The sequence below is a fragment of the Gopherus evgoodei genome, chromosome 15 (genome assembly GCF_007399415.2).
Source record: "Gopherus evgoodei ecotype Sinaloan lineage chromosome 15, rGopEvg1_v1.p, whole genome shotgun sequence".
Lineage (NCBI taxonomy): Eukaryota > Metazoa > Chordata > Testudines > Testudinidae > Gopherus > Gopherus evgoodei.
In genome coordinates this window covers 13,695,807-13,719,118 of record NC_044336.1, presented here as the reverse complement: position 1 = coordinate 13,719,118, position 23,312 = coordinate 13,695,807, and the positions used below count along the sequence as shown (strand labels likewise).

Sequence of the window (23,312 nt, the reverse complement as noted above, 5' to 3'; positions counted from 1 at the left end):
AATTCTGCCACAGAAATGCAACATGGAAGCTGTTTCTAAGGGCTAGATTCCAAACACCTGCAGCCCCCATTGGCTTCAGTGGAACTTGCAGCTGTTCAGCACATTTCAAGAGCCTAAAGGGATAACAGCTCTTTGCACAAGGAAGCATCAGTAGCACTGACTGACTCCTGGCCTGGCACCTTAGAAAAGGTAAAAATGGACCAGAAAACTGTAAAGGAAATCGACCCCATTCTCTGTGCAAACACAACTCAATTCCAGCTAGTGGCTGCACCTCCAATAGAAACAGGTTTATTCACCGTTAGAACCATTCAGCAATAAGTACATATTGCATCACGGCCTTTGCCAAGTGCACCCATGTGCAGACAGGAGCAGGGCTGCCCCGGGGGGGCAAGTGGGGCAATTTGCCCCAGGCCCCGCAGGGGCCCCTATGAGAATATAGTATTCTATAGTATTGCAACTTTTTTTTTATGGAAGGGCCTCTGCAATTGCTTTGCCCCAGGTCCCCTGAATCCTCTGGGTAGCCCTCTACAGGGGTGTACATCCCCCCCCACCCTGGTGCATGCACCCGCAGGAATAGAATCACTCTGCAGTTGCAGATTGGGATCGTGCCACCCGCGTTCTGCTCCAAGGATCACTCTGGGCTCTGCACAGTGAGAATCACAGACATGCATGACCTTGGGTCTGGCCACCCTCCTCCTCCTGCGGGAAAGAACCGAGACCCCAGAAAGGGGGGTTCCATCATGCTCAGCCCACACTGGACACCCAGCTGTAGCATGGAGAAAACAGAGCGAGAGGGGTCTGTCTGCCATTGGTTCATCTGTCTCTTGTATTCTACAGCAATGGGCCAAAAGGCTCCAACTCCCAAAAAGCTACGACTACTACTACTGTCAATTGCCGCAGTGGTTTTATTGAGGAGTATTTCAGGTAGGGAATATAACAAAGAGTCAGATGATTCATGGCATCCCATCTACACCTGCCCTCGGGCTTCTCAAAGGGCCCCTGGGTAACTGCGGGAGAAGCCCAGGCCTTCCCTCTGTCCCAAGGACAAGCTGAATGGTTGCTGCCTGATCACTTCATGCCACAGCCCGCTTGGGGGTCTGCTACGCTTTGCCCCGCCTTATCCTGCATTCTTAAAGCCCCCACTCCCACCCCCAGGCTCACTCTGTGCCCTTTGCCATGCTGCTCCAAGACTAACAGGTCAGGCCAGTACCCCCACAAATCGAAAGGAAAACCGAGGAGTGAAAAGTGGCAGGCGAGTGGGAGGAACAGTACCAGCGGTGGGAGGTCGGGGGGACACGCAGTGCACATGTCCTTGTTTGCTGATGCTCTCGGCAAGGTGCTTTAGAGAGAAGGAATAAAGAAAGGGACCGAGTTTGTCCCTGCAATTGTTCCGGAGAGAGGGGCATCGGCAGGCGCTGAGCCCCCTCCAGCTGAGACGAATGGAGCCAGCATGGCGGCAGTTTGGAGGACGATGTGGAAAAGTCCCTTCACTGTCTCTAAGAAGCTGGCTGTTGGGCCCCTGCCGTGGCTTTCATTGTAGGGAACTAGGTTACCATTTCCCTGCCCCAGATCCTCTAGTTAAATACCAGACAGAAGCAAGGGCTGAAGATTAAGAAGTGAGCCCCCACCTCCAGGCCAATAATTGCCCTTCCTCTGATGTCTTGCTGAGTCACGGCTCAGAGTGGGGGAGCTGGGTTATTGCTTGGGTTGGTTTTGTGGAAGGAAGAAAGGCCTGGAGCCGCAGGATGGCAGAGGGAGGAGGGTAAGGGGGACCGAGGGGATATTTTGAAGGTGTGAAATCAGCCGCATTTAAAGCACGAATTTGGAGGCTTGACCCTCATGTGTCAGTGTCAGGGTAAAAACATCACCACTTGGCAGGGCAAGGGATGGCTAGGCAAACGTGAATATGCACTCACAACCACATGCACATACGTGCTTCAGGGTCCATGCACGCTGCCATGTACATAAGGGTTTGAGCATTGGCCTGCTAAACCCAGGGTTGCGAGTTCAATCCTTGAGGGGGCCATTTAGAGATCATGGGCAATAAAAAAATAGTTGGGGATTGGTCCTGCTTTGAGCAGGGGGGTCGACTAGATGACCTCCTGAGGTCCTTTCCAACCCTGATATTCTCTGATTCTATAAGCCTACATACGCATGGTCTTTTGCACGCTTAAGTGCACCTACTCAGGTATGCCAGCCCTCATTTGTAAACTCATCTGCTTGCATGCACCAGCACAGATGGCCCCATGGGTGTGTGTGAACCTGCCCCTCGGAGGCTCATCACGAGCACAGGCAGCTGAATCCTGGTCTCACTGAAGGCAATGGCCATGTTCCCATTGACTCTGATGAGATCAGGATTTAGCCTTACGTGGCTCAGGCCAGGGGAAACTTACACCAGCAGCGTGCGTGCAGCTGAGCGAGCGAGGTGGATACTGCACGCTTGCGAGGTAGATGAATGTGAGCTAATTGTGAGTGCCTCTACATGCACATGGACACGGGAGGGAGAGCCTGCCCATCGGCAGCTAGGCTTGCTCCCAGTCATGCTCCTCTCTAAACCAACCACCAAGTGCAGACAGCGCTTGCCTTTCCAACCCAGAGAGGAATGCTCGTTCCCCTCCCCTACTTCCCCGGAAGGAGGCTTAAAACATCATGCAGACCTCCTGCCCTGGAACATCTCCTGCGGGGTCATGCACGCAGACCTTTCAGCGCTGCCCTGGGGCCCAGCTAAGAAGCTAGAGGCTCAAAGTATCGGTGCAGACTGGAGAGAAGAAGCAGGAGCGGAGGAAGGGAGCAAAACATCAGCTTTTTCCTCCCCTATTCTCTGGTCACCACACTGAAGGGGCCAGGAGTGCGTGGGTGTAGCCTTTGGCTTCAGCACGTGGGCAGATGTCAGGAGGCGGCTGGAAAGCTTCACACTCTTAATTCGAACAAAACCCCTTCTGCTGTGATCATGGTGAGCCCAGTTTGTCTTAGCATAAATATCGGGAAAGGGTCCACAGAGAGGAGCAACGAGACGTCCAGGTTCAATTGTGTAAAAATCAGTATCGCTACATCAGCTGGATTTGAGGTGTTAATGCCCACAGAGCTGCTGCTCTGCATTTCTTTAGTGCTGGGGAAGTGTGGTGGTTGGGGGGGGGGAGGGCTTTGCCCTCCCTCCAGTGTGATGCTGGAATGAGCATGCAGTTCCAGAGAGGGTGGAGTCTCTTCAGACAGCCAGCGGGCCTGCCATGCACCGCATATCTTTCTCCTCTTCCAGGCTGATGTTGCTGGAAGACAGACGGTGCCTCTGGGCAGGCCTGCGGGTCAGGGCGTTGTCATCTGAGCCCTTGATGCCTGGAGAAGAGAAGACAGTGATTACACACTGCACAGCAGGTGCCCACTGTCAGCAGAGAGCAGGGGACCTCAGAGATACCACTTGAAATTTTAAATCTGGGCACAGAGTGGAATTCCTATAGTTGAAGGAAGATGGGACAGCTGCAGGGAGCTAGGGAAGCAGCTCTGCCAACAGCTGGGTTTTGGACTCTCTTTTGCAACATTGCAGCAGGCTGGTCTCCTCACTGGGCCCCATTTTATCCAAACTTCTAGGAGTTCATAGCCAGTGGCAGAATTTCAGGTAACCGTGTGAGTTCACAGACAGCGGCGCTCCAATGAGTCCCACATTGCTTCAGCGCTTTGCAAACAACCAGTGGGGATTCCAGCTAGAGGAGAACCTCATCTTCCAACCCATGCTGGGAAAAATGACTTCACTCTAACTGGCTTCCACCAGATGGAAAACTGCCGCCTCAAAGCAGCGCTGGTTGCAGCAGGACAAAGATCGCCCTGTAATGGCTCAAAGGCTCTTTGCTGTGGAAATTACTGGGATACACTAGTGCTCGCTTCAATCAAAATGTACAATGGCAACAACAATCCATTGTATGTCTTAATTACCTGGCTTCCAAACAGATCCTGTGGCTGTGGATAAACTAAAAACATAACCGCCGTGCTGAGCTGGGATTTTTCCTTAGTGCAGGAAGCGTGTCTGTGTTAATTTAGGCCAAAGGCATTACACTTTTGCCTGGGAAATTTATGGTGCTTAGCCTGCCTACAACACAATGCTAACTGAGGCGACTAACTCCCGTGAGTTTACATCAAGCTTCCCAAGCCTTGGAGGGTTTTGCTCCAGAATCAAAATGGCACCACCCTCATTGTTTGTTTATTTGCTGACAGAAGGAAGAAATGTCCCAGAAGAGGGAAGTTCTCCCACCTCTCTCTCCCTCTGAGATCTGGAAATCCACTTCAGCAGCAGCAGGCCTTGCAGAGGCACAAAACTAATCCTGGCGTGACATCCTGGAAGGGCAATGTGTACGTCACATTGTGGGGCCACCATAACCCCAGCCTGATGCCACCACTGAAAGCTACCATGGAAACGCATCAGCAGGATGGCACCTGGGATTGTTTTCTGGTTGTCGGCAAGGTCCCTGCAAATACTGGGCCATGCAAATCCAGAGTGTAGCTCCACTGACCGCCATGGAATTACATTAGGGATTAATTTGGTCTATCAGCTGCTTGCCCCTTCCTTCCAGGCTGCTGGGAAGATGGAAAGGGATCCCAGGGTTTAGCATTTTCCCCACCACTTTGTGTGCATTATGGAGAGGACTTGGGCCACCTGCCCAAGACTAGGTAGGGCATAAGACAGCGGCGTATTATCGTTTAGACCTAAGGTAGCAAATTTGCAGGGGCGGCAAATTTGCTCACGCCCCCTCCCCAACGCCGCGCCTTCCCCAAATCCCCGGCCTGCCTCCTCCCCCAGGCACGCTGCGCTTCCCTCCTTTCACCTCCCTCCCAGGCTTGCCGCACGAAAGTGCTGGGAGGGAGAAGCGAGTAGCGGCGCGCTCGGGGGATAGCAGAGGTGACCTGGGGCTGGCGGGCGCGGGGAGTAACTCTTTGGAGGGGGGGGAGGCAGGGAACCGCTCTCTGCCCCCTGCCCCAGCTCACCATCACTCCACCTCCGCCATCCCCCGAGTGCGCCACAACTCCCCTTCTCCCCCCTCCCTCCCAGGCTTGCTGCGGGGGAGTGGAGGTGAGCTGGTGCGGGGGCGGCAATTTTTTGAGGGCCTAGGGGCGGTAAATTTGTTAATCTGCCACTGGCATAAGATGCTCTTCTTAGATCTGTTGGCCTCTCAGAGCCACACATGGAGCCAGAGCCAAAAGCTGCCTATCACTGCTCTAGGTACACATGGGATTTTTTCAGGATTAAAGGTCACTGACTTGACATGTACTTTCTCACGGCATAAAGTCAACAGAAATCAGTCAAACCCAGCAGGTTAGGGGAGGCTGAAGACCTTAACCGCTAATGCACACAAAGAGGTCAACAGAATTCTCAGGCTATAAAATGGGGGTGTTGGATGAGGGGTAGGAGGGCTCTGTTCAGACCTACAACCCTAGGTTTTCAAAGCAATGTACAGGGATTTCAGGCCAGATTGTTAAAGGCATTTAAGTCCCTATCATCAATTGATTGGGAGATAGGCACCTAACTACCTATAAAATGCTGGCCCTTATAGTCCACAAGAAATAAATGGTTTAAAATCCCCCAGGAACTGCTTAGAAAAAGGAAGCGGGGTGATTTGGGGGTTAAAGCCCTGGACTGGGAATCAGGAGATCTGGATTCAGTCCTGACTCTGCTACTGACTCCCTGTGTGACCTTGGGCAAGTCACTGCTCTCACTGAACCCTTAGACTTCAATAGCGCCAGCTCTCAGCTCCTCATCTGTGAATGGCGGAAAATAACAACGCTCCCTTCATAATGTCTTGTCTATTTAGTGGTCAGGTCGTTGGGGGCAGGGACTGTCTCTCACTGTGTGTACATACAGCACCCAGCACACTAGTGGTCTTCAGGCCTCACTGCAATGTAAACAATAAAATAAGAGGTTAACATTAACAGAGACACGTCCCCTGTTGGGCTAGTTACTCCGTTTGGCATGGCTGGGGCTATGATTTGGAAGATTTCTCCAGGGAGAAACCATTTTGCCTGATTAACTCCAACACGAACCAGAACCTGCTCTCCCTATCCAAAGCAATATTCCATAACATCACGGAGGAGTAATTTATTCCCCTACAAACCATACCAGGGTATTTTGGGTTGGTTGGTTTTTTGCCAGGGGCATGTGAACTGCACTGGGAGTGGCTTTTTCCCTTTGCACGTGGATGGGTAGCACACGCCGGCAGAACTCACCAAAGCCTTCACTGTTTGTTTTTAAACCACAGCCAGTAGTGGAGGCCGGAGGAGAGCAGCCCAGCTTCAGAATAAGCCCCCCAACATACGACTGGTCTTTCACGTTGAATCCAAGCAGCGGGCCCCATTCTCCATTGTCCTGCACTTTGCGGCATCTGTTATGCCAGTGCCCCGTGGGTGAAACGTTCTGCTCCAGGAGTGTTTGACACCCACTGTGCATTGGTGTCAGTGACGACCCCAGGTGCAGAGCAATGGCGATCCAGGCTCACTGGGTTTGGACATCCCCTCATGTTCTCAAGGGGACGCCCTCACCATCAAGGCGTATGGGGGCGGGGCCAGATTTTTTTCCCCATTAATCGTGGCCTGGGAGCAATTTTGCTCATCAAGAGAAGTCTAAAAAAAAAAAAAAAAAAAATCAAACAGTAAAAGGAGAGCGAGGGCTGTTCGGACTTTGCATATCTCATACCTATTCGTCAATGTTTATAGGGCAGGACTCCGGAACCGCGGCTGTTCAGCAGAAAAGACCAAAAGCAAATGGTGAACAAAAGATGCACGCACAAAACAGAAAGAGCAATACACAGGAGGTTTGTTACCCTGTGACCCTTGTATTACTGCAGGAGGTTCTCCATGCAAACCCTGCCACGCCCCGGCTGGGTTAACACAAGGCTCTGGCACCGTGCTCCAGCTTGGATGATGTTCCTTAGAGACCATCTGAGTTGGCCATGCTGGGAGAAATCTAAGGAACCCACCCTCGCTTCCTATTGTGCAGAAGGGATAGAAGTGGCACCCAAGGGGCACTGTATTCCCACCTCATGCCATTAACACTGCTGGGCTGGGAAACAAAGCCCATCAGAGCCACATGTTCTAGCACGGCACTACCCACTCGACTCTACAAGCTGAATGGCATGTTCAGAGCATATGAACGCCCAGGTTTACGGTGGAGTTCTCCACCGATTACCACAGACAGGAGTGCACGGTTAAATCTAATGGAAGAGAGACCCGCAAAAGACAAGTCTTGAGGACACGTCCTGGACAGCTCACGTCTACGAGCCAGGCTTCTTTCATAACGAGAGAGATAGACTTCCCCACTGGGAGCTCTTCCTCCCAAACTCCTGTCCAGCCCCCGGGATCCGCATGGCTCCCTTACATCTGTCCCCGACTGCCAAAGAGAAACAAACAAATGTGTCCTTGTGAAAAAAGATCACACAGCTTGGACTCACTTCTGGTTTGGGAGTGTTTGGAGGCAGCTGCACCCCGAACATTCCTGCCACCAAACCCAGTGGGCCTGATTCTGATGGCACCTGCCCTGATTTTGCACCAATTTATCTCCAGTAATGTTAACAGAGATATTCCTGATTTAACCCAGCATAAGTGAGAACAGGGTTAGTCCCATAGAGTTCACACTCCACAGACTTTCTGTGGGGGATGCCTGCAAGGTGTAGGGACCAAGTGCTCCAAAGGGGTTTAAGCTGGTGTTTTCAAAGGACCTAATGTGGGTAGGAGCTCAAATCCTGCAGAATTTGAGAGGGAGATCAGCACCCAACTCCCACGGAACTCTTGACAATACATACCCAGGAACCCTCTCATGTGTCCTCTGCCACTGGAATTACTCTGGAAAAATTCACTGTTGGGAAAACCTTTGTTTGTGAAGTACCTCGGGGCTATTTTCTCCTTGGGCACTAAGTAGTTAAACACTTGTTTGTACAATGTATTATAGTATATGTATTACACCACAGACCCCAAAGTGACTGAGAAACGATGGGCCTGATCCTATTGCTACTAACTTAAATAGAAGTAGGACCACATGCTAGAACACGGGTGGGCAATCTTTTTGGCCTGAGGGCCACATTGGGGTGGGGAAATTGCTTGCAGGGCCATGAATGTAGGGCTGGGACAGGGGGTTGGGGTGCGTGAGGCAGTGTGGTGTGCAGGAGGGGGCTCAGGGCAAGGGGTTGGGGCAGAGGAAGGGTGTGGGGAGTATGAGGAGGCTCAGGGAAGGGGGTTGGGGTGCAGGAGGGGGTGCACAATGCAGGAGAAGACTCAAGGCATTGGTGGAGGGAGGGGTGCAGGATGCAGCAGGGGGCTCGGGGCAGGGGGTTGGGGTGCAGGGTACGGCGGGGGCTCAGGGCAGGGAGTTGGGGTGCAGGAAGGGTTCAGGGGGAGAGCTCCAGCCCGGCGCCACTTACCTGGAGTGGCTCTGGGGTAGTGGCAGCATGCAGCGAGGCCAGGGCAGGCTCCCTGCCTACCTGCCCTGGCCCCGCGCCACTCTGGGAAGTGGCCGGCACCACATCCCTGCGGCCCCTGGGTAAGGGGGAGCAGAGGGCTCTGCGTGCCTATGGGTACCTCCCCCGAAGCTCCCATTAGTCGTGGTTCCTCATTCCTGGCAAATGGGAGCTTACAGGCAAGGGCAGTGCGTGGAGCCCTCTGCCCACCCCTCCAGGGGCCGCAGGGATGTGGTGCCATCCGCTTCTGGGAGTGGCAATCCTGCGGGCTGTAGTTTGCCCACCTCTGTACTAGAAGCCCTTACACAAGGATCCCTTTTCCTGATCAGTGAATTGCTTACTTAGAGTATATTACTCAGCCACTAAATGTCTCTGTGCTATATAGTGTTCCAAACAGGGAGCAGCCCTGGTAAACAAAGATGACAAAGATAGAACTCAAGTTGCATAAACGCCTGTTTGTTTGGAACTGAGTTTGTAACAGTTTATTATGATTATTTTTAAACAAAGACATTGATTTAATATACTATATCAGCTATGACTGGGACCAAACAGATCAGCTTTTAAAACAGTGAGCTGTAATATTACATATTTAAGGAGAGGAAGAGAATACCTCAGCCTCGTTTACCCAAGAGATAGTTGTCCACATGAGATCTGCTGGATGCTCATTTTATATTGCAATGTCCAAAGCTAATACTTGGCAATTTACTAAGCACACCTCTTGGCCTTTAATGTAGCTATGCTTTGCTGAAAGAAGTGTTATGGCAGAAAGTAAATTTACATAAGCATCATGTAAAGAGAGTGTGCAGCTTTCTGTGGAGGGCTGTGCTGTGTACCTAGTGGAGTGACTTACTCTGAATGTAAACAACAATCAAAATGAAACAGTATGACCTTGACTCTGAATTCACATCAGTGTAGTTTGACGTGGGTGTGTTCCCACATTTCAGAGGAGTCACATCTGATCTATACTGACAGGAGTTCAGAACTGGGCCCAGTGGCCAAAATTTATCAGGCTTCTGAGCTAAATAAAGGATGTATTACTCAAAGGGGTTGAGGCACTCACAGTTTCTTCCCAGTGCAGTAAACGGAGCCTGCCCTTGATCAGCAACTTGGAAAATGTAAGCCCTTAATAAAGGTTGCTATCTCTGGACACCCATAAATAAGGTCCCAATTTAACTGAGATGTACACCAGAAATGGGCAACCTTTGGCATGTGGTTCGCCAAGATAAGCCCCCTGGTGGGCCAGGCCGGTTTGTTTACCTGCCACATCTGCAGGTTCAGCCGATCATGGCTCCCACTGGCTGTGGTTCACCTTCCCAGGCTAATGGGGGCTATGGGAAGCGGCATGGGCTGAGGGATGTGCTGGCCACCACTTCCCGCCGCCCCCATTGGCCTGGAGCAGTGAACCACAGCCAGTGAGAGCCACGTGCCAAAGGCTGCCGATCCCTGGTGTACACAGTATATTGCAAAGTGTGTCCATTTAAACTGCCTGCTGGCTTTGGTCAGTAATACAGTACCTTCAAATCATTCCCCAACAGCAGAGTTATCTTTTGCTAATTGACATTAGGGGTCCAATTCTGATTTACACTAATGCACCTTTACATCACATTGTTTACACTCACTTTACAATGCTCTGGCATTTTTGCATCAAAGATTATTTGCCGTTTTGTGGAATTCTATATTTCTAACATTACTGATTTTCCATTTCGAGGTTGAGCTACAGAGCTACACAAGTATCAGAGGGGTAGCCGTGTTAGTCTGGATCTGTAAAAGCAGCAAAGAATCCTGTGGCACCTTATAGACTAACAGTCTATAAGTCTGTTAGTCTATAAGATGCCACAGGATTCTTTGCTGCTTTTACAGAGCTACACAAATAAATCTCCAGGTCCCAGAGGTGACGGAAAATTAATGAAATGAGAAAATCCATTAAGAGCTAGACATTGCATCACTAAGATGGCTCTTTTTATAGAAATGGATTAGCAAGGAGAGTCCTTCAAAGATCACAAGGCAGAATTCCACAGGGAGACTTGATACAGAGAAATATGGTATCGATTACATACACTCCCCCCACCCCACCCCGACTTCACAGAATCATTAATCCAGCTAGCTTTCATGAAGAACTCTATAGAGTAGGTTAGGAGTCACTCTGGGGAAGGGAAAAAGAAGAGATGTTGGTCAGAGACTGGAGAACAAGTTGGAAAGAGGAAACTCAGGCTCAGAACATGCACAGAGCATCTGTCCCTAGTTGATCCACGGACACTGGGCAGGTCCATATGAAGACACTGGGACCGTGCGTATCTGTGGACAGGCAACCTTAAGGTGTTGTGTTCCGTTGCGGTTCACGTATGCATTCTCCGTCTCCCCCAGGTGAGTAGTGCTTTCTGCTTTGAAGCAGGAGATGGATTCAAGCAGAGATGCAGAGCGCCCCGAGCAGGGCTAGGAGATCCGTGCCATGCTCCACGCTCAAGGCAGGAGAGAACTCTGCAAAGGGGCTCACAAGCAGCAAAGCCAGCAGACAGCCATGCAGGCTGGTGGATGGATACCACGTCTCGCAGCCATGTACTCAGTACCCAATTTATTCCACAAGAGCGCCTTAGATTTGGCCTTCTCCATGTACCATTAAACACAGCAGGAGCTACGCTCTGTAAAACCAGATTCTGCTCTCAGTTATGTGGATGCAAACCATGGCAGGAACACTACTGAACCCAATGCGGTTGCTCTGGATTCACAGCAGCGGAATACAGCAGAATTTGGCCCTGAGTATTTGTTCAGCCTTCCTTATCTTCCACAACATGGCTGCTTGATTAGCAAAACCCCGGATTAGAAAAGGTAACAACCACAGAAGCGTGATTTTAAAACACCACCTTCCCAAGACATTCAGGGAGGATGCTCCTGGCTCTGGGCTACTATGTGGAGTCCCTTCTTACCAGATAGGAGCATACAGGGAAGGAGCCGGGTGTCTGATCTGGCCCAACTGTTCCCACCACCCCTGCATGTGGAAGCTTTAAACCAGGTGCCAGTCCAGGAGAAAGGCATTTGAATGCACAATCTGCTGCCTTTACTGCAGGCTCTGTTCTGTGGCAGGACCCTGTATTGTCTTGACCTCTTGGCTGCATTTCCCCAAGTGGAATAAATTGTAACAGAAATAGGATGGCTGCAACAGGCAAGGAGGAGGCAGAGGAGGAAGCATCAGCGTTTTTTGGGTGGGGTGGAGGATTCCCCCGCCCACAACAGCTAATAAAACTAGGTCCTCTGGAGGTTTCTCCAAATATGTCAGGTCTACAGCCGTCAGGGAGCCTCCTGATTTATAGATCTGGGGAAGGGATGTATGGGAGGGATAGGCAGGGTTGCATTCAGCTTGTTCACAAATTTACTGATATGGGGCGAAAAATCAGTCTAGTGGTGTCAAGGGGTGAATTTGAACCAGCGCTGGGATCAAACGCTCTTACTCTTTTCCCTTTCCCTGACACTGAACTGACAACTCCATCTTGCCCCCATGACACTTAAGAAAGCAACCCTGACACGTAGGAAAGATCCCACAGCTGCTCTGAACTGTGATTCTTTATCCCCACGCCTACTCCCATCCAGACCCATTCAGGGACTCCCAATAAATTTGTGACCGTTGAGCAACCCTGGGCGTGGGAAGGACAGAAGCATGGATTGAGAAAACTGTGTTGGGACAGAGTGAACATGAACTTTCACACAGATGGAATCCAGTGAAAACAAACTCAAGAGACAAATACAGGAGAGACAGACCCGTAGTTAGTAAAAAAATGTGGCAGGAAGAAATGGAGAGAGAGAGAGAGAGAAAGAGTTAAGAAGTGGGGAGGAGAGATGGGTCTTTTGGGAGCCGCACTGGAGGAATAGTAAAACCAGCAATAACTAGCCTGTTTACACCCATTCACTGGCTACCCCCCTATTCACCCGCTTTGTGGATGGCACTTTCTGAAGCAGTGGCGTTTAGATCAGAACAGGTCTACAGGATGCCTGGAAGCAACTGACCAGTGGCCACGGCTGGTTCTTGATTTGGAAGGAGGAAGAAGGCCTGATGGAATTTTGTGCTGTTCTTTTGCCAAGTCTGAAGGCTACTGGATGTCATAGACTATGAGCCAGATCGGCTGCTGGTACAAATCAGTGCGGCTCCGCTGAAGCTGACAGAACTACTCGAATTTACCCCAGCAGCCAGTCAAGGCCTGTGTTACTAAAACAATCTATTTTCTGCTTACAAGCAGCACACATTCCGACATCTAATGAGCAGACCCGCTGCTGCTGTGACTAAAATGCAGCCTACAAAAAGCCAATGTGTTGGAAGAAGAACCAGAAACAACACAGTAGCCCCCGTCCCAGTTGAGACCCAGTTTGGCCATGCAGCATACACGGGAGCGAACCACGTTCCCAGCTTGAGGGACTTCAGCATGATTCAGGACCGTGGTTAAAGCCTGGCTCCTGTCCGCACGACCAGACCAAAGTCGGTTTTCACTGCATTGCAGGCTAACGTGCATAACTGCATGTTGCAACATGGGGGCTCTTCACTGGGAAGGTGGGACCCAAAGACAGACGCTGGCCAGTAAATAAACAAACGATGATCATCCAACAACCATCCTCCATAAACCAGCAAAGCTGCCAAGGCAGGTAGAAACTCCCACCGAGCCAGCATCATTTCTCACTCATGCTCAGCGAGCGCTGACAAAATGGGGAGAAGAGCAAAGCTTCTCGCAGGACCTCCCGCCTCTTGGCCTCCTAAGAGGTCTGTCCTACGGTCCCTTTTGGACCCTTTTCCTTAGAGGCCCAGAACAGCAGGTTTGGGAGCAGTCAGGAAAGAGGAGATCACTGATTTTCTCCCTTGTCTGGCTACAAAATACGGTTTGGGCTACAGGCCCCAGCTCCCTGTCTCATCCTCTCACCTGAGTGCTGCATGGTTTGAAAAGAAGGCGGGGCTAGTTTGGCTTCAGGGCTCACCTAGTAAGCAACAGATGGCCGGGACCTACTGGACACTCTGGCCAATAGAGGCAAAGGATTCATTTCACAACCTTCCGTGATGACTCGAGTGGGAGTAGGAGACCTGCAGTCCTTCCCTGCCCCAGTGGCCCTGGTCCAGGACTATGCTCACAAGAAGATGGGCACTACAGTGGAACGTCTTCAGCCCATTTCCAGATGATCTACTGCTCCCGGCTGTCTAGCTACACACACACACGCCTGTTGCAGCAGGACAGGAATGGGGAGTGAGAGATAGGGAGAGTGGAAATGCTGTCCCCTCCTCCCCCGCAACCAAAGTTCATGTTCAGCAGACTGCCACTCACCAGGGAAGCAGGCCTCAGAGCACAGCTTATTGTCCAGCGCTTTCACGCTCGCGATGTCAATGTCATTGTTATTGTCACACTCCATACCTAGGAAAGCACCTGTCCTCTGGCCTGTAACGGAGTTAACGCAGTTAGAGAGGCAATTGGGTCCCCCCCCCTCGTAAAATAAAGGATGAGACACGGTAATCAAATGTAATCGCATTGCGTTAAAAATAACAATGAGAACTACATGGGTAGAGAGTGGACAATAAGGACTCAGATCCGTGTGCGTGAGTTTGTTTCAAGCCATCCCGCTCCGTTTCCCCAGCCATCTCCTTTCTTGTGCCATGACAACTGATGTCACCAAGGAGGGCTGCAGAATCCAGGAGGGTACTTAACAGAAACATCTGTAAGAGCAGTAATTATGCAGCTGAAAAGGCAGACAAGAGAGTAGCTAGGAAAAGCTAAAGAAAGCAGCTAGTAAGATTACTCCCTGTCCATGTCTGGTATGAATCTGATGCATTTCTGAATATGGGGATGTGTGTCTGGAAAATAAAAACTAACACAGTCGACTCTCACTGTGCTAATCAGTGGAGATAACCACTGCCACCTCCCCCAAAATACAAACTGCTGGCAACCTCTCCCCACTTTCAGCACAGAGTTAACTGTCAATCACACCTAATTTACAAAATACACAACAGTCAGGCTTTGCAAAATCCTACTTCAGCTTTCTCTGATGGCGCTCTTATCATCCAGATAAAGGGTAGATCAGTGTCTGTTTCTCCTCTCTCACGCCCATTTAACACATGAGTAAGTCAACTGACTGCCAAAGAAAAACTCCCAATTTACACTAGTAAATCCACCTCCCTTTACCCAAAGACTTTCGCCTTGGAATACTGTGTGATCCAGTGCCCAGGGAAATCAATGGGAATATCTCCAATGATTTGGGCACGAGATCAGTTCCTCAGCAAGAATGGCATCAGATCATTTGTGCCTGAGCTGCAAAATGTTCATGGCTGATTTATCTACTGGGGCAGAAGGAAGCCAGATTAGTAATAAAGTGAACTGCAAGGGTTAACATGAATGAACAAAAGACATTTCACACCGCTGCAGTCTCGAGGATGATTATTTTAAGTACGTTTTTGTTGATTTGCTAGTTGTCAAATTTCAGTCACTTTGGAATGAGTCCCCCAATCATCAGGGCTAATTAGCAAGATTCTACCATAAAGAAACAAAACAGCAGAGTCTGTGCTCTGTTATTTTTGCATGGGAAATGCCATACTTGAAAGGGGGAGAGAATTGCTTTTTCAAGGTGGGTTGGGGATTTATTTTTGGCTTCATGTCTAACCAGAGACGCACAAACATGGAAAGGGGAATTGCTCTAGGTTGACCAGAATAGGCCTTTATTTCTCTATGCTAACCTAAGAGCTTCCATTGCTATGGTCCAGGTGACTCTCCAATCCTATGCGGTTTTGAAAATGCTGCTTGCATGTCACTGCAAATACTGGGGAGATGCATTAGTCTACACAAGTCTCTACCAGGAGTCTGTCTGAGCTGGACTCGCTAAGCACAGCTCAGGGTGCAAAGCAGCAGTGCTGAAGCCCCAGAGGTTCGGTTTCAGGAGGTGGGGAGGTTGCATGGCCAACCCTAAGGAAGAGTGAGACCCCTTGAGGGCCTAGCACATCAAAGGGGTTCCTCCCAGAGCCTGTTCCAGAGCTGGGGGCGTAGCACTGATTATGTGGATCTGTGACACCTGGCCTCTTTGATCCCTCCAGCACATATCAGCTCCGAATGCTTCAGCTATCAACATGTTCCTTGCAGCAGGGGCTGCTTAAAGAGGATACAGGTGTTGCAAGAGACATTGGTGTTAATTCCCCACTGGTCGAAGTGGGTGGAATTCCAACGAAGCAAGTGAAGTTGCATTTGCTTAAGCCACTGGTGAGTTTCACCCTGTTAGCTTTTCACTGGAAGAGCTAAATTCACCCCTGGGCAGAGAGTTAACAAGACGCTGGTCCTGCTCATTCTGAGAGCCCAGCTGGTGCCTATGCCTCCTGCTGGTGCTCTGGATGGGGGGTAGATTTTGCCCAGAAAGGTTCTGCGCAGGGTTCTAGATGCAGCTGGGCCGGGTGCAGAAAGGAAAAGGTCCCCGGTGCAGCAGTCCCTAACGTACAGCTTCCTTCTGAGTCACCCAGCACACCTCACTGTTTTCTGCTTCTCACGCTGTGTTGCGGATTCCTGGGCACTAACTGAGCTGGGCTCCAATTAACATGGCAGCGTTTGTGAAACTCCACCTTATCCGCTAGATTTCTCCTTTCTGACAGGCCACTGTCCTTGTCATTAGAGCTGGTGGTGCCTGGCAAACAGGCAGAATTGGGAAGAGAAGGAGTGAGGAGATAGACCTGCAGGGTTTCCCCTCTCTGCTCCGCCTGTGCTGCTCAGTTGAGAAGATAATCCGTCACTGAGAGCACTTTGGCTTCTTCTCTAGAGGACCTGAACCAACCCCTCAGAGCAGAAACCCCATAATCTCTGGGATGTTCACAATCTTCTCTTCAGCCTGCGCCCATCTCTAGTTTCTGCTGCCCGCTAAAGGCCTGAGCTGCAGCTCAGATAACCAGCCAGGGAGAGGAGAAAGGGAGAAGAAGGGGGATCCCAGGACACTGCAAACTGTACTGTCTACACACCAGTTACTGGGCAGACAGAACCACGTCCGTGCCTCCCCAACGTACTGCAAAGCCACAGAGAGTCTCCTTCTCCCACCCGCCCTCCTCCAAAACTCCCACCCTCTCATTTTCCCCATTACCCCTCCACCCTGAGCCCAGTTCATTGTTACGGAAGAGAAGACCCCCCCCCCCGCCGATTCCCCACACAATAATTGGGCAGGATAGCATTCCTGGGAAGGCTGGCTCCCCTTCTCTGACTAGGCACGATGCCCTGAGCATACGCTCTGCTGCCTGCCGGTGAAACAGAACGAAAACTAGCAGAGAGGGGAGTAATGATCCACCTCCATTACCATCTTCCTGGGTGGGAGATCCGTCCTCTTCCTCCATGACATCGTTTCCCTGCGACACAGAAGACAGGCAGTGAACATGAACAGCACAGGATTCTCTGTCCAAGAACACGGAGCTGAGTCCTTCCAACACTGCCAGCCTCCTCTCCACAGGCACACTGGCCACGAACCCATGCTGCCCTCCATTCCCCTGCATTTCCGCAACTCCCCCAGGCACCCGTAGTCAGACACACACCTTTCACTCTCTCTGACTTTCCTGACGGCACTCAGGATACCCGCTTGGTGTTGTGCCAAGGGACTCGGCCAGGCTCTGCCCACTCGGGCCAGAGTGAATGTGGCCCAGACTCCGCAGAACCCAGGCAAAGTCCTGCACGCCTTAGTGAATATTCATCCTCTGAGCTGGTCCCAGGGATAATCTGCATCACTGCCAGAGGATCTGCCCCTCCCACAGCTATGGCCAGTCCTGCCAGTGGTGGTGCATCTCCTCACCTCACGATGCTACAACAAAACTCTCCTGGTGGCAGTTCTCACTCATCTCAGTTCTCCCCCCAACCCTCAAGAGCTAGTTTCTCTAGCCAACGAAGACAAGCTAGGACACCGAGTGTAATTATGTTCAGGCCACCTACACGGAGCCACCGTGAGTCATCAGCCAAGACAGAACCTATGGTTAGTGCTGGGGGCACTTGTTCGACTAAAACTTTTTTGAGGGGGCGGGGGCAGTGAAAAAGGCAGATTCTGTAACACCGAAACATTCTGCAAATTTTGACAATTTCTTTCCATTGAAAAAGAGCAGAGAAGAAATTCTGAAAAAAAAAAATCGAAACATCTGCTTTCAGTTTTTCAGTCTGAAGCGCTTGTTTTAAATTTTCCTTTAATTCTATTTTTAAATTTTTTTTAAAGCCTAAAAATGCTCAAAACTGAAATGAAAGCCTTTCAAGTCAGGCTGAATGGAACGTTTTGTTGGACCAGAAATGGATTTTTTTAAAAATTCTTTGATGTGCCAAAAATGTCATTTTTGGTTTGACTCGAAATGTTTCTTTTCCCTTCAAATTCTGAGTTGCCAGCAAACCAAACCAAATAATTCATTATTCACACAGCTCTACCCAGGACTTTCAGCACAAAAGCACATGCCTCTAAAGCTTGAGCTAAGGAATAGCCCCATCAGGTAAATCGCAAAATCTTATACTCGCTGTGGCAGGTCTTAATTTGTACCGAAAGAGGTGCCAAACTTTTTACTTTCACAGCTGACCTGGCAAGCCCCGAGGTGCCAGGGTTCAGCCCTGGTACAAATTAAGCACTGCCTTGGGATCAACTGCGAGCAACCAGTGTGATCACACACATGCATCCAGTGTATTACGTAGCTCACTGATCATTAGGAAAGGCTGGTGACAAGGTCCTTCCCTTTGAACATAGGTTTTTACCTCTGAGTCTTGCTCCTCCGCAGGGATACTGACAAAATTCCTATCTGGAGATTCCACAGGGGTTGACTGAAAAAGGAGGACAAGAGAAATCAGACAATTCTGCTTGGATGGTGTGTCCCTGAATCAATGCAATACGCAGCTAACATTCTCCATCATCGGGGCTGCCCTTAGGCAGCTGGGATAATAGACCCCAGCGCTGTTTTTCAGAACCACGAAGGCTCACCCAGACAGAGGAAGGCTCATTAGCTGACTTACTCTCTCTATTTAGTGCTGCACAGCTGAGCTAAAAAAATGTTTTTCAAGGAAGATTCCAACCCATGTCCCTTGAGCCAAAAAAATATTTCTGAGTTCAATATATAGGGCTTCAAACTTATAGTTTTGCCAGTAATTTTGTCAAGCTGCTGTTTAGGATAACCCCCCTGGCAACCAAAAAGCTGAAATTATGTGTATGACAGTAGCACCTAGAGGCCTTAACTGAGATCAGGGCCCCATTGTGCTAGGAACTGTGCAGACATACACGGCAACAGTCCCAGTGCTGAAGAGCTGACAGTCTCAGCAGATATACAGGAGAGACTCAGAGGTGCACTGACTTGCCCAAGGCTGTACAGCAAATCTGTAGCAGAGTCAGGAACAGATGCTCCGTCTCCTGACTCCCCGCCCAGTGCCCTACCCCAATAGACCATGCTGGTTTCAAAAGCCAGTTCTTTTCTAGTGTTTTCTCTCACACATGCTTTTGAAATGGATCTAACAGTTACAAAGGAAAGTGAGAGGAGCAAGGAGGAAGGGAAAGGAAGGAAGAAAGGCCTCAGGGCTCCTCTACCAGAAAGTTTTATTTCTATTGTTTGAAAGCAAAAGGTTTTAGAAAATGACTAAAACTTAGCTGCTCCAAATTGAAATGACAAACGGGTGCATCATTTACTGCACATGCGTTCCAAACACATTAACCTTCTAGTGACCGGAGTGCTGGTGCAGCCCCGTCTAGAAGGGCAGTCAGACCAGAGTTGGGTTAATAGCTTGAGGTCAAATTTTCCAATGTGCTTACGTGACTTAGGAGCCTAACTCCCATTTTCAAAAGGACTTAGGCACTTAGCAGTCTAAGTTGCTTTGACTTTCAAAGGGCCTGAGTCCCTCTTGACTAGTCATTAGTCACAAAGGCACTTGAGCATTTTGAAAATTTGAACCCAGATCTTAAAGAAGAAGTGCAGCGAAAACAAGCAAGAGAGTCTCTGGTGTTATTCCATATGAACAAAGGAATCACTAGGCTCCCCCACAGCTGGTCCACCTAATCTGGTAGCCTGCCAAGGCTGGATGCTTCACATGAAGATGTAAACTACCCCCGTGAATACAAACTCCCCTCCCCTCGGCAAATCATTGCTCCCCAGCATACATACAGCCCTATCCGCAAATAATCAATCACATTGTCTAATACTAGTCCACAAAGAGGTACATTTCTTGCTAACCCCAGATGGCGATCAGCTTATCCCCCAATGCATGAAATGCTTGTAGGTCCACTATACCTACCTCTCCTTCTGAAGGAATCCCACTGGCAGCAGCAGGGGATGGGAACATGTCCCCCTCTTCCTCTGTGCCCGGAGCGACATAGGAGCCAGACATGGAAGACATGGTGTCAGTGCTGATCTGGGAGTGCTGACTTTGGGAGGAGGCCATGGACATGATGGATTGGGCCAGGCTGCTGCTGCCAGGATCTAGGGAGAAAGGGAAGTGTGGAGAACGCCGGGCAGCATTAGAGAGGGCAGGGCAGCTGTGGCTATGCAGGTTTGACTGCAAAGGAAACAGCTTGCAAGACTGACTCTACAATGATGGGTGTCGATTTTGCACACTCTCCTTCTCCGAACCCTGGTACTGGCACCTTCAAGCTGGGTCCTTGCCTTCATGTCTTGTGGCCTGGAGACTGCAGTCAGTAACTGCCATTTGAACACGATAAAGAAACCACTTGTCTCTTTCTGGGGGGCTTCTTAACTGCTCCAATGGGAATAAGCTACTGCTGCATGCAATGCCTGCATCTAGCCTACAGCTTCGAGGCTGGACGCAGATATCACTAGGTGAGGATCTCCAGCCATGTTATGTAGGAAGTCAGACCAGGTGATCACAATGGCCCCTTTCTGGCCTTAACATCTCTGAAATCTACAGATAATGGGGTTTGACCATTAAGATATTAACAAGCCAGCTCAAATCCTGTTCACCTAATTCTTGCATTACTCCCAGGCAAGTGCAGACATGACTAAGGCAAGCAGGATCAGACCCTTGGAAGCATCTTGGGACAAGGTCTTTGTCCTCTCTTCCCCAAATGCAAAGTGCCATGTGCTCCTATGGCGTTGCATAACGCAACCATCAGGAAGCCAAGTGACCACTGAAATGCTGCTTGCCCCTCTTCTCCTACCATACCTTCTGGGGAGGAGATGGTGGAGGAGAGAGGGGTTCCTGTGCACGAAGACTGATCTATTGCTCCTGAGGAGGACAAGGTGAGGTTTTCGCTCTCCGGTGTCACACCACACTCCTGGAAGGAGAGCAAACACACCAGAGTAAGAGGACGACAGGTCCCTGCAGATGATGCAACTGATTGTAATTTGGTATTTTCAAGCCATTTAGGGCTCCTGGCAGTTTCTGAATTGGTAGCCCTGGAGATTAAAGTCTTTGAAGCTTCAGGACAATAAATAGAGCAGGTATCTTCACAGTGTCCCACTAACATGCCTGTTCTCCAAGGGCCACCTCTAGGGGGGAGAAGGGTTTTTAACTCTTGGTGCTCGTTCCACCTTTGGTCTTGCTGATGAGGCTGCCAACAAGTGAGACAATTATCAGGGTGTTTTTTTGCAGCATGGACCCCCTGTACATTAGGACTAAAACTCACCAACTCCTTTCACATTAGCCATCAAACTGCTAAGAGATTCTGATAATGGACTGATGTGGACATCTTTTCAAATGCACTGGAGAGCAGGAACCCACCAATGAGTGAGCCGGAGGCTTTCGGGCCACGTATGACAGACTGATTGATCACCAACAGACTCCACGGCTGATCTTTGCACAACCTATCGGTCAGAGAGCCAGGCTGAGAGACAGGAGCTCTCCAGTGATATTCCCAGCCCTACCACTGACTTGCACTCTATGACTTTACTTCACCTGTTACCCATCTAGACAAGGGGGCTAATATGGACCCACATTACATAGGTATCATAGGGGTCTGACTCAACCTGCAAAGTGTTAGATAGCAGGGGCTGTGAACGAGAGGCTAATTAATGACTCTACCCAGAAAATGACTGTGTAAAAATAGCACCTACATATTTAATAGATCTGCCCTGAGAGGGCATTCAGAGTCCAATCTACTTAGTCTCTGCTATATTTACTGCCATCAGCCCAGCAGAACAGACACAGGTCTGGGACAACCAGCAGGATCCTTTCCTGCCTCTGGTTGTATCAGAAATATTAACTGCACTCCGATTCCAAGGTCACCTGCGCATTCCCAGCCTCCTCAGATTATGCCCCCAGTTAAATCTGTGGAAGCCCAGAGGGCAATAGGGCTACACCGGGGTAATTCAGAGAGGACAGCACTTGGCTGAAGAATCTTCATTGCTGGCGATGATACACAAGAAAGAAAGAGCCCAGCTTGACTCTCAGATCCCAGGCTGAGTTTGCAGGGTTGCCAGTTTAAAAACAACAACAAACAACAACAACAACAACAACAAACACAGCTTTGCTTGCAAACTGGACACATAAGAACATAAGAATGGCTATACTGGGTCAGACCAAAGGTCCATCCAGCCCAGAATCCTGTCTTCCAATAGTAGTCAATGCCAGGAGCCCCAGAGGGAGTGGATCTAACAGGTAATGATCAAGTGATCTCTCTCCTGCCATCCATCTCCACCTTCTGACAAACAGAGGCTAGGGACACCATTCCTTACCCATCCTGGCTAATAGCTATTAATGGACTTAACCTCCATGAATGTATCCAGTTCTCTTTTAAATGCTGTTACAGTCCTAGCCTTCACAACCTCCTCAGGCAAGGAGTTCCACTCATTTTATACAGAACGACTGTGGAACAAAACAAACACAGAATGCCAGTTCCATAGGTCTCTTTGCTGAGCAGATGGCTGGACCAGAACCCTGTTAAACAATCACCTCCTCATGCTGATAAGGAGACTTCCTCCTGGAAATCCTGATTTCCGATTCACTGCAAGACTTCTCATCATCTTCTTCGTGCAGGACTGAGGAAGTCTGGGAAACTGACCTAGCAAGGAGGGGAAAGGAGCATCCTGTTAATGTATGATTGTATCAGTGATTTCACTAGCACAACCCATGCTGTCAAAGAAACTGGCTGCAGCCTTCCACAGGAAGCCAGTGTTCCAGGAGTGGGCCAGTGGAGGGTGTAACAGTTGTAGCTACAATCATGTGGCAGGGTGGTAAACCCTTTGTAGCCCAAACCCACGTCAGGTCTCTGGGGCACCTTTATGACAGACAGAACAGAAAAGTAAAAAGTGCTATTTACATGGATCAGTGAAACAAGCATCTTTTCCTTCACCCTGTTCTTTGTACAGGGTCCTCCTCCCATCTGTTCTGCTTTCTGGACCAAAAATCTGTCCCCACTTATACCAGGATGAATCCAGAGCTGTTCCAAGGATGTCACTGGGGTGCTGAACCCAAATATGAGCTGAGGGTGTTCGACATCCAACAGGACCCAACCCTTAGCCAGCACTTGGGGTTACTTGGCATTGGCACATTCATCCTTCTTCTGCAAGTCTCCACCACATCATTTCTGCCAAGTGCCAATGGTCCCCTGGAGATTCGGGATGCAACAGGCAACTGAGGCAGCACTGAGGGCATGGGGGAGAGGTTTCTTCTCCAGCATGCTAGGCAGGACCACACCATTAGGGAAGAACAACAGGGCAGATAGGAACCATTAGGGTGAGGTCCCAGGACCTGTTGCAGAATTCAATGGAAGGATTCCCACTGACACCAAAGACAGCTGGATCAGGCTCTTCAGAAGTGCATGGCTTTACTGGCTGTGGGTCCAATTTTGCCATCCCTGCTTAGGAACTCTAACCATAGGGCAGGAAGCCCTACCCATAGGAACCCTAACCCTAGCTCCAAGTGCCTTACCCAAAGGAACCCTAACCCTAGGCAGGGCGCCCTACCCATAGGAACCCTAACCCTAGGCAGGGCG

General features: G+C 49.9%; 1 protein-coding gene across 5 annotated transcripts in view; it reads right to left on the bottom strand.

The window, feature by feature from the left end:
* Positions 1-2,091: 2,091 nt before the first annotated feature.
* Positions 2,092-23,312, bottom strand: part of RNF157 (ring finger protein 157) — an 82,381-nt gene continuing 61,160 nt past the window's right edge. The window contains exons 13-20 of one of the 5 annotated variants that reach the window (XM_030534899.1): positions 22,271-22,379; positions 20,543-20,654; positions 19,658-19,842; positions 18,137-18,202; positions 16,719-16,767; positions 13,730-13,840; positions 6,677-6,717; positions 3,304-3,333 (exon numbers count right to left, since the gene is read on the bottom strand). In XM_030534899.1, coding sequence (XP_030390759.1) covers positions 6,677-6,717; positions 13,730-13,840; positions 16,719-16,767; positions 18,137-18,202; positions 19,658-19,842; positions 20,543-20,654; positions 22,271-22,379 — 673 coding nt within the window. In that variant the 3' untranslated portion in view covers positions 3,304-3,333. Of the gene's footprint in view, positions 3,334-6,676; positions 6,718-10,274; positions 10,576-13,230; positions 13,841-16,718; positions 16,768-18,136; positions 18,203-19,657; positions 19,843-20,542; positions 20,655-22,270; positions 22,380-23,312 lie in introns of those variants that run through there. The other 4 variants (XM_030534898.1, XM_030534901.1, XM_030534900.1 and 1 more) reach the window with 4 other exon arrangements.